Source organism: Alligator sinensis, unplaced genomic scaffold (assembly GCF_000455745.1).
Source record: "Alligator sinensis unplaced genomic scaffold, ASM45574v1 scaffold512_1, whole genome shotgun sequence".
NCBI classification, from domain to species: Eukaryota; Metazoa; Chordata; order Crocodylia; family Alligatoridae; genus Alligator; species Alligator sinensis.
The window spans coordinates 1,176,867-1,187,905 of record NW_005842063.1 but is presented as its reverse complement, the minus strand read 5'-3'; the positions used below and the strand labels follow the sequence as shown (position 1 = coordinate 1,187,905).

General features: G+C 48.0%; 1 protein-coding gene across 1 annotated transcript in view; it reads right to left on the bottom strand.

Moving 5' to 3' along the window:
* Window positions 1-1,723: 1,723 nt before the first annotated feature.
* Window positions 1,724-11,039, bottom strand: part of LACTBL1 (lactamase beta like 1) — an 11,542-nt gene continuing 2,226 nt past the window's right edge. Inside the window, exons 2-7 of the mRNA XM_006023236.3 lie at window positions 10,552-10,696; window positions 10,119-10,228; window positions 7,432-7,589; window positions 6,397-6,644; window positions 5,231-5,336; window positions 1,724-3,076 (exon numbers count right to left, since the gene is read on the bottom strand). Coding sequence (XP_006023298.2) covers window positions 2,098-3,076; window positions 5,231-5,336; window positions 6,397-6,644; window positions 7,432-7,589; window positions 10,119-10,228; window positions 10,552-10,696 — 1,746 coding nt within the window. The 3' untranslated portion in view covers window positions 1,724-2,097. The remainder of the gene's footprint in view (window positions 3,077-5,230; window positions 5,337-6,396; window positions 6,645-7,431; window positions 7,590-10,118; window positions 10,229-10,551; window positions 10,697-11,039) is intronic.

The window sequence follows — 11,039 nt, the reverse complement described above, 5'->3', positions numbered from 1 at the left end:
TTTAATCTAGCTGAATTCCCTTTATTTCACAGAGATGCAAATGTGCACTTCAGGCACATCTACACGTGCATTAATGTGCTTTAGTTAGTGCGCGTTAAATCTGGTACAATGTGAGGTCCTAAGAAAATGCACATTAGCCTATCTTAATGTGCGTTAACTAAAGAGCATGGGGGGGGGGGTCTATATATGTGCACTCTAGGGGGGAAGGGAGGTGTTTTAATTAGAGTGGCTCTGAGAGCTGCTTTAATTAAAGAGCCTGCAGCGCCACATGTATTCATTCAACAAGCTTTAGTTAAAGCACCCTCACCACCATTTTGAAACATGGGGACACTGAATACACGTAATGTGGAGGTTGCTGGAGCACTAAATAGCATGCTCGAGCAGACTCGCTCCAAAGTATGCTAATTAGCACACATCAGAGCAGAGCGCTGTCATAGGTATAGGTGCCCCTGGTTTTTAAGTGACACTTAATGTGCATTAGCCTATTTTAATGTGCATTAACTAAAGAGCATATTTTTAGTGATGCTTTAATGCACTGCACATTAAAGTGCACGTGTGGATGTGTTCAGGGTGTCCTCTACCATATCAGAGTTCCTGGAAGCAGTAGTGCACCCAGGTGGTGTGTGTGTTTATTACTGCTCCGTTAACTGCATTTCCTGAAATGCAAAAATGACTTTGGCGACGTCCCTAGGGACAGGGGAACTGTAGCAAATCTATTCTATTAGTTTTGACCCCGGAGCCTTGCCTGCTAATTTTGTAACTTAGGAGTTCTGGGGAAAACGCAGTTTCCAGATAGCTCAAAATGCAGGTCGCCTCCTCAAAACAAAATAAAATCCAATCAAACCCCAAGTCAATTGTTAGCAAAATTGTTTCACATCTTAACCGGCAAAGACACTTATTAGAAGCTCTTTGGGACACAGCTAATCTCATAGAAATGAATATTCTGCCTTAAGCCTTGTCATATCCCACTCCAGTCAAAGCCTCTAATGACATTTCACAATATCATGCAAATAGCTTAAAGAAGAAAAAAAAAAAAGAAGGTGGGAAAAAGCAAGAGACAAACTGAAAATCTCTATTTGTGGGGAAAAAACCCTTCCTTAACAACGCCGAGAGAAAGCGCCGTGTTCTCTGGCTTGACTTTCTCTCCTGCACCAAGCATCATGCTTGATGGACAATATCTCCACTAACTCTGACACACACGTACTTTTGGCCATATTTTCAACTGCTTTTCCCTGGTAGAGCCATATAGGAACGGCACTCGTCTACCCCTATCGACTCCACTGGAGCTGCTCTGATTTCTAAGCGGCTGAAGATCTCTGCCATTCGCCGCAATGGAGCGATGCTGATGTTTGCCAGCTGGGGACCACGTCTGTTCTTCCAATGAAACAACACTGCTGATACCGTCTGGAAAGCTCATCCATCGACTCCAGCAGAGCAATGCTGGTTTACACCAGCTTACGACCGGATCCGTATTTAACTGCGGTAGCCCTGACCCTACGCTGCTAACGACGTGAATGATCATTTGATAACAGGGAGCGAGGTACTCGGGGTAGGAAGGCCTATGGGCTCCAGCTCATAGCAGTGCTGAATACTGGTTTTGTGACTAATGTTTCCACGTAGGCATTAGCTAATGAGTCATTAGCTCAGCATCTCATGAGAGAGGGCCTATAAGCCTCCTTTTACAATGAGATAGCTAAAATAGAGGGAAAGGAAGTGACTTGTCCAAGACCACGGTGCGGGTCTGATGCAAGGTGGTGCATCGAAAATGCCGGACACCAGAAGAGAGGTTCTCAGAGATGCGCTGAGGCCAGTCTCGAGCACCCTGATGGTGGTCAAAGCCGCTCTGCTGCGGTGGAGGGTCTTCACTGGCGTCCATATAGCATCCGCCCAGCACGGGCCAGAACGTCGTTTTTGCGTGCGTCCCCAACACCCAGCTGGACTCGCGGGACCGGGGGAGACGAGCCACTGGAGTCAGTCCAGGAAAGAAAAAGTGTTGTATGAAACGGTTAGTGGCTATCATCTTCCCCTTTAATGCGGCCTCTCCAAAGCCATGAGGACAAGAGAGTGGGGGAGACACTGACCCGAAGCCCCCATCAGTTAGCTGTAGAAGACAGGCTTGCGGTGTATGCGCACCACGTTGTACGTGTTTAGCCCGGGAGCATCAAAGCCAGGAGACAAACCCTTGCGGTCGAAAGGGTAGAAATTAAATAGCTGCCCATCCTGGGTCTCTAGAGAGACAGAGGCAGAGCCCAGGCGCAGGACGCATGGGAACTCCTTGTCAAAGACCACCTGGAAGACCCGGTCCTCCAGGTGGTGAAGCTTGATGGTCCGGTAGTTTTCAGGGATCAGTTCTTCTATGTGGGGCCCAAACTGCTGCATGACCAGCACCCCGTGAGATCCAGCTTTGATCTCGTAAAAGGTCAAGTTGGAGTACGTGTAGTAGCCCACGTAGGGAGCGGGGCTTGGGGGAGCGTTCAGGCTCTTCTCTGCTTCCCGGAAGGCCGTCTCCATGGCGGGGATAAGGGTCTCGTACGTCTGCGTCACGATATCCCCCCCCTGGGGCCTGGGCCCCGCCATCAGAACGATGAAGCTTAAGCGGAGCTTGGGGATGAGGGAAAAGGTCGCCGAATAGCCGTCCAGGTCACCGTCTTTTCGGATGACATCATAGCCCAGCTGCTCATTGATCTCCCAGGGGGTGCCGGTCTTGTTGGCGAAGTATTCCCTCGAGCATTTAAAGAGAGGTGTCAGCATCGTCTTCACAGTATCAGGCTCTAAGAGGCGTCGGTGGTAGGTGCCTAGGAAAACCATCGCCAGCTTGGCCAGGTCAGCGGCTGTGGAGTACATCTGGCCGGAGGGCCGGTACCAGCCCAGGTCGTACAGGGGAGCTGGCTGCCCGCTGCTGTAGAAGCCCACTGCCATTTGGGAACGGATGGGCGGTGTGATGTCAAAGCCAGTGTCCTCCATGCCCAAGCGATCCAAGATATTCTCCGAAACCCAGCGCTGGTATTCCCCCGCAGCAGCATGATCAGCCAACACGTGGGCCATCAGTGAGAAAGCCAGATTACTGTAATGGCATCTGCAATGAGAGAGACATGCATCTCAGTGTCATCCTTCAATAGGACTGCAAGAGCCCTGGCCTTCGCCGGTGCTGCAGTGACAGACATGTTATAAATGCCGTCAGTGACCCAGGCAATCAGGACTCATAGTAGAGAGGATATCTTTTATTAGACCAACAAGATTTTTGCAAAAAAAAAAAGGTCTTTAATTGCAAGCTTTCGGGCGCAAACACCCTTCACCTGGATACCTGACACATAGAAGACAATGACCCAGTTCTTTCATGAGCAGAAAGTGTCATGTACCCTAATGGAAACTAGGAACGGAGATATCCCGAACCTGCTGTCTTGTGACCTGGAGCCACTTCCAAAGCAATCAGAAGAGGGGGAATGAAGAAGGGATGGAGAAAAGGAGAGAGCTTTTTCCTGTTTGGTGACTCAGGATTCGCGGTGAGGCAGGGAGCGCCGCGCGTGAGATGCAACAGCACCATTAACACTGCCCGTCTGCATTACCGTCAGGTGCATTACAACACACTTAAGAGGCAGGGAGTGAGGGGGTGAAAAATACTACAAAGGATACATGCCACAGGCATCGTCTCCAGAACCTTATTTACCAGGCCTTATATTTAGTAGCAATACATTTTTGAGTTAATTATCTCTATTATATGATAACAATCAGGTGTGGGCTGAAGGCCTGCACAGCAGCTGGCCATGAAAGTCCCAGTTAAGTGGTTTTGTAGGTTTTAAGCACTTAAAGCATCTTAAGGTGTGAGAAGCTCTTAAACCAGTTTATGCCTGCAAGGTAGCATCAAGCTTTGAAGTTGTGTCACATCCTTAAGAAGCATAAGTCCATGAATCATTAAGTCCATGAAATCCTTTAAATCTTAAAATGGCCTGGTGTTTATGGACACAAAGCAGGGTGCACGGGCGTGCACACTTCGGCCCGTTCCACCGAATCGGTGCACACGTGGACTTGGTGTGATGCTCTTCCATGCTGCTGGAGTCCTTGACAAACTACTACAACAAAAGACGCATGGACCTTCCTCTTCCTCCTCACTGCTTTTGGTCACTCAGTCTTTAGATAAGACAATGATGTGTTCAAAAGCAGATGCGTTAGCAGACTTTCAGAGGCTTAGATCGGGAGAAATAGATTCTGGCCCCACAAGTGCTTCAGCGATGAGTGCCAGACTCACACCTGCATAGATTATGGGTCCCTCTGCTCCTAGAATACATTAATAATCACCTAGTAAACCTTCCTGAATAATACAGACCACCATTTTACCCGGTTTTCCTGCACCGAGCCCATAACTTCTAGCTGAAACGGAGCAGACTTTTGGGAACCAAGTGGACAAAGTTTATTTAAAGCCTGTTCATGACAGAGAGTCTGCCACATGCCTAAGCAAACTGCTCTCCTACTAAATTAAAACATCTGAAAAGTGTGTAATTTAGTCCCACTTAGTTGGAATATGTCTAGCTTCAGCTTCCAAACACTGGATCTTGCTCGGCTTGCGCCTTCTAAATTGTCAACAGGCAGCTTAAATTCTGACATTTTCTGAGTGCTTGACTTTGAAGCCTAGACAGCATGCTTATAACATCATTTTTAATCATGATAAATATTTATAGCTTCTATTGACAATAAGAATTGGCCAGATTTTCAAAGGTATGCAGTTCCCTAATTAAGCTGAAAGCTGCCCAGTAGGATTTTCAAAAGTAGCTATGTAGGAAGAATTTAACTAGTTCATTCCCGGGCTGGAAGGACTGAGCCGGGATATACATCCTTGTGAAAACACAGGGTTTGGAAGGGATGGTTTCTTCCCTTTACCCTTCATCACGTTAAACAGTCGCTTACCCCTGCCTGCGGGAGTGGAAATCAATAGGCTGAGCCTGCTTAGGCGGTTTGGGAAGGCAGTGTCTTCAGGCTCCATTGAAAATCTGGTCCAATGACTCTATTATCATGCCACATATTTAGCAGACAAACATGCTGTCTTTCTGTATTGGATCACTGTGATCTCAACTTGTCCCTTCCCCACTGCAGAGGTAGTTTCTGTCATGTCTTTTTGCCTCAATGCAGCTATTTGTAACGCTGGCACTGATTCCTTAGCCACTGAACAGCGCTGCAGTCACCCGAAGGAGAGGCCTGCCCCTCAAGAGAAATGTAAATGTTGCATTTATCTGACCTGGTTCCTGGATCAGCCACCAAAACATCATCCTTCAGGAGAGCAAGTGCTTCTTGTGTGCTTCCGTTAAACAGCAGGCTAGTGGACCGGAGCCTCCTAGGAAGTCCTGTGCAATGGGAACAATCGGGTATCAACAGCGAGAGATACCTACTGACTTATACGAGGGAAAACATTTGGACACGTTCACTGAGCCAGTGCAATAATGAGCTGAAAGTGAAGACTCGAGTGCCCATGGAGACAGCCATGATTACTGCACAGTGTATAAACGGCACGGCAAATGTGCTGCTGAAACACACTGGGTCCAGAACAGTGCTCCACGCAATAATAGGGCAAGGCGAATCAGCCTGTGTAACAAGGCCTGTATGACCCCAGCAGGGTCGTTGACTGGCCTCAGTGGGCCTCGAGAAGCTCCTGTGCCTCTTGGGCAGTGGCTGTTCTGGGGTCCAGGGGTGAAGCTCAACCGCTGCCCAGAGCAGCAGTAGTGGCATTTCTATTCAGGCAGTGCTGAGGGAATCAATTGACTTTGTGCCCCATTATAATCTAATGTGTGGATCCAAAAAGCCCTGCTACTGATCGGTATGCCATCCTCCTCCACGCTCCCAACTCCCCTAGGTACTATAGGAGAATCAATACCAGGACCGTGTCACAGGTCACTTGAGGGACACAGGAATTGGTGTGTATTCTTGTGCTTTGGGGGTTTAAACAATAAAACGTTGGGGTGTGGGACCTGGCTCTTGCCCCTCGTATCAGTAGCCAACCTACTAGTACATCTACACTACCAGTAGCAATGCAGACTCTCGCTTTACAAGAAAAAAATACTCTGACAAGAAGCAGCCAAGAAGAGACATGCAGCAGCTCCTGCCATGGCCACAGCTTGCTCAGTCAATAGGTAGCATCTAGCATGGAGAGAGGCCTCCTTTTGGTCACCTGTTCTTGGACTCGCTGGGAGAAGATCACAAAGATGCTAGTGCAACTGCAGAAATCTGCAGGACGAGCATCAGGACGGGACTGTGTTAACTTGCAAATGCCGAGCAGGGGGTTTTGCGTTCCTCTAGTGTGATCTGTCCTCACTGGGGAAAGGGAGTTTGGCTCTTTTAGCTGGGGCCTTGCACCCATTTGGAGGCCCTGATGAGGTCTGCAGGGTGGAAGCGGAGGGGTTTTGTCACCTGAGAGCTGGCTGGCCATTCTGCGCAGGGTGACGGGTGACGGCTTGAGAGGCAGCGACCCCTTCTCCAGAAAGACCAGCCCGTCGGCCGTGTATCTTTGCTCAGCTTCCCTTAGCCGCCCCAGGGGATTTTTGATAACGAAGCCCTGAGCGTAACGCTCCAGAGGGTCATCCAAAGACGTTACCTTTCCTTCTTCCCACAGTCGGTACAGCATGATCGTGGGGAAGACTTTGGAGATGCTGGCAATCCTGTTATGACACAAACAGCGACGCGGGTCACCTCCAGCAGCTCTTCTAGCACTAACGAGTCCCTGGTCCAAGGTTTTTCAAGCTACCACGTCATGCCAAATACTTCCTACACAACTACACTGATGCAGCACTGCTGATAAAACACATTTCCAAATATTCGTTCTGTTGTTAAATTAAATCCATTTATTTCCCAAGCCCCAAAACACTGATCTTCACTGGAGACTATGTCCATGCCACGTTTCTGACTCCATAGAGTTTTGCTCTACTTCGAACTGAAAATGCCGACTAGATTTTTCTACAAGGGGGAAATCACATTTCTTTTCACTCTTACAGACTTGAAGAACAGTTGACGTTGCTTGAATTAAAAAACAAGTTAGAAAAACGACCTCATTCAGATAAAAGCCCTTCAAAATTTCCTCCCAAAAGGTAAATGTTTCCATTTGCAATCATCGTGCAATAATTTGGGGAGATAACGAATGCTACTGTCCAGGTCTAAATTTGCATAAACACACACTGCTTTTTTTAAATCGAAAAAGGCTCCCGGCGACACCAGTTGCAACAGCAGACTCTTTTCTTATTGTAGCTGGAGGTAGGGCAGGCAGAGGGAAGGATTTATGGGAGCTTTCTCATTGTGACTGACCTAGATTTGCACGGGTAATCGAGTGGCGAAGTGTGCACATCCCTTCCTTTTCCGTTGAGGGGCACTGGTACAGAAATGTTCCTCTAACCCCTTGGCTAGCTCTGGGGTACAAGAAAACCCCTCTTGCAAAGGAACCTGTTGTCTCACCTGTAAATGGTATACTCGTTAGGCATTGCCGAGAAGGGGTTAGAGCCATTTTTCTTCCCAAAGTTACCGGTCCAGAGCACAGTATCATTGTAGATAACGATGGCAGACATGGTGGAGAGGCCTGGGCTATGGATTTTGTTGCGCAGCAGCGTGTCCACCTGGGTGATAACGAGAAAATGGTCATGAGTTTGCTACCAGGCTGACAGGAGAACAGAGAGATGACTCCATACCACAGCAAAGCCTTGTCTGGGATGACGTAGTTGGGGCTGGTCCTGCTTGGAGCAGGGGTTGGACTAGATGTGACCTCCCGAGGTCCTTTCCAGTCCTCGTTGTCTGTGAGTCTCTGATTCTGAAGTGTATTGGTGCAAAACGGGAGAAACGCCCCACATTTACTGCCGAGCAAGTAGCATCCTGCCCTCAGATTCATCAACATCTTTCAACCAAACATTTTTGACCAATGGTCCACCTCAGCTGGTGCCCATCACTTAAACTTCATCCAACAAACATCAGACACGGCTACTGCTACTCTTGTATCTCCTATAGAGAACCCTTCATCTCTTTCACATCACTTATGTGCGGGAAAGGAGGTGGGAAAGCACGGCAGGAACAAGGTGCTGGGTGCTTGCCAAGGTGAACGGACCTCAAGGCACATCCTACCCCACTAACTCCCCGGCTGCAGATTCATTAAAGGAGAAGTCCATCGGGGACCAACTATGAAAGTGCCCATCCCAACCCCTCCCACATCCCTCTGTCATCTCTGAAATAATGACGTGCTCTGAAAACACAAACGCCCTTGCCCATGCTACGACTCCCTCAATACCAGCAGAGTTCGGCCAAGTGCGAACTGTCCATAAACTTAGCTCAAGCCATCTTACACGCACGTTATGGAAGGAACCTACCAGAATTTCAGCCTTCGCTGAAACTTTAGACCCAATAAACCTGGCCGTGAAAATAATAACCCTGCTGCCAGAAAGGCAAATCTTCTTTTTAGAAACGTTGTGGGAGCTTGTGAAGTTCAGGCAGGACGCCAGGAGGAACTTTAAGGGCTAGATATGTCATTAGGAATGGAAATTAATGCAGAAGGGCACGATGAGCTCCTGAAGTGTCTGGAGGCCCTTCGTTCTCCAGGGTCCTGCTAGGTTCATCCCTGAGTGCTTTCTTCTGAAGCTCTTGCATTACTGGGAGAGTCTTGGGCATGCACATGTGAATTGTGGCAATAATTGAGCTGGATGTTGTTATCTTTACCCAGAGGATAACCAAGGCTATGGAAGGGGTTGTGGTCAAGGTGGTTTTAAGGGCATAGGATTGGGAGAGAGCACACAGGGCATCAACGTTAGAGCCCTGCAGTCAGAGGCAATCATGTAATACATGTTAAATGTAAAAGTATTTACAAGAATATCCGTTCTGGCCCCTCTCACATGCCACAGCTGCACAGCATCCCCCGACACCTTGTAATGGATCTTCGGTACAAAAAACGTAAAGGTCTCCAAAACTATGACTTGCCAGAGGAGGAGACCTAGGGAGATGGAGGTCATCACCCATGTCCTGGGCTCCTGCAGGGCCATGGCCTCTTCACTCTGCGTGCCTAGCAGGGATGGGAGGATTATGCCCCATATTGTAGATGAGGTCTTGCTAATGGGCACCCAAGTCGGGGCTGCTTTCAATCGCTCCCTGTGTCTTGGCTGACACGTCCTACAACTGCCTCGGTGTTTGCGCAGCCACATCACGTCGTTGTGTTGGCTCATTGTCATTCTACGATGGGCTAATACATTGAGATTCCTCCTGTCCTACATCCCCCAGCGCACGAGCAACCAGCTTGCATCCAAAGGTCTTGGTATCGGTCTTAGTGCATGGCTTCGAAGTGTTGTACCATGTTATTACTGCAGCCCAAGGTTACCCCTCTTGTGTGTCCATCGTATCCTCCGCAGCATTCACAGTGACCCCCAACTTTGTGTCATCTGCAGTTTTCATAATCACGAACCTGGTTCTTGCATAAAGGCCATTAATGAAATTAGCCATCGAGGCTCACGGCAGAGGTGATATCTTTTATTAGATCAACAACATTTTTGCAAAAACATTTCTTTAATTTTTTGCAAAAATCCTGTTGGTCTAATAAACGATATTACCTCAACCATGAGCCCTGATTGCTTTTTCCGTTAGATCAATACGGCTACAATCTGGATACCTGATTAATGAAATTAGTGATCCTTGAGAAACACCACCAGAAACCGCTCTCTGGTCTCATGGCTCCCCTTCAATGTAGCCCGCTGGAGTTTCCCCTTGAGCCATCTTATTATTATTTGACTTCCAATTTTAGTATTAACCCCCATCTTCTCCACCGTAGGTAGTAATTTCCTGCAAGGTGCAGTATCAAATGATTTACTGAAATTTTCGAAGATAATAATTTTATTGTAGAAAGATATTAAGTTATCCAGCCTTTTATATTAGAGCCACATTTCATTTTCCACCGTGTTCTATCTACCTCCACATCTTAATTAGTCTTTCCTTAACGGCCTGTTCTACAGCCTTTCATAGTACTGAAGGCAAAGCAACAGGACTGCGGCTGCTCAGTTCTCTCGTTTTTCATACAGACACAGTACAGAAGACCACGCAATAAGGAAGTGTCTGCACCTAGGGATAAGGCTGGAATTAAAAATATGCAGCCCCTCCATCCTACCCCCACAAACCTTCTCCAGTGCATCCTTCAGGATGGGGATCGGGTGATCCAGCGGGACTGGTTCTGGATAGCGGGGACACATTTGCACAGCTTCTGACCTCCCCTCCATTCCAGATGGACCTGGGAATAATTCAAGAGAGGCGGCTGGCTGACCGGATAGTGCTTTCCGCACTTTGTTAGATACTTCTGTTTCCTTCTCCTGACTAGCTGAGAAAGAAGATTGTGCAATGAGATACGAATGATGAGAAACAGGGATATATGGGGAGGAAAGGGCTGTGCTGACTGCTTTCCATTTGTTAGCTAGGTCCCTGCAGAGCCCCTCTAAAATACTGTAGAGCTTAATCCTGGGGAGTTGACACAGGCAGAAAACCCTTCATGTGAACATCACCAAAATCCTAGGCGTCACCTCCAAACGGCGCAGAGCCCAACTGATCCATACTCACCCGGCTCCACTTTGGGGAGACTGTATTGCCACAAGAAGCAGCCGGTCATGGCAACAGAGAGCAGGAAAAAGAAGATCAGCATCACATGGATCCACTTCACTTCCATCCAAGGCAGCTTGAGGAGGCCCCGGCTGCTGGAGGTCTGCTGCAAACAGAAGAGACGTGTGGTTTCAGTACGACTGAGACAGGAAGGAAGGGAGAGAAAGGAAATTGCTTCCCACGTGTGCCAAGTGGATATGTTATTCCACATAGCATGTTGTTAGCTAGAAGCTGTGGCAGGCAGATGGACCCCGAATGAGCTCTGGGTTTTTATTCTGTGCTCGATAAGAGTCTGATTTGGTTTTACTATGAGCTCCTGTACGGGATACAAACCAGACTTTCACAAAGCTCCCAGCACTGCTGCACCAGGAAGTTAATCCGTAGCAGTGCCATGGAATATATATATATGTGTGTGTGTGTGTGTGTGTGTGTGTATATGCATGCATATG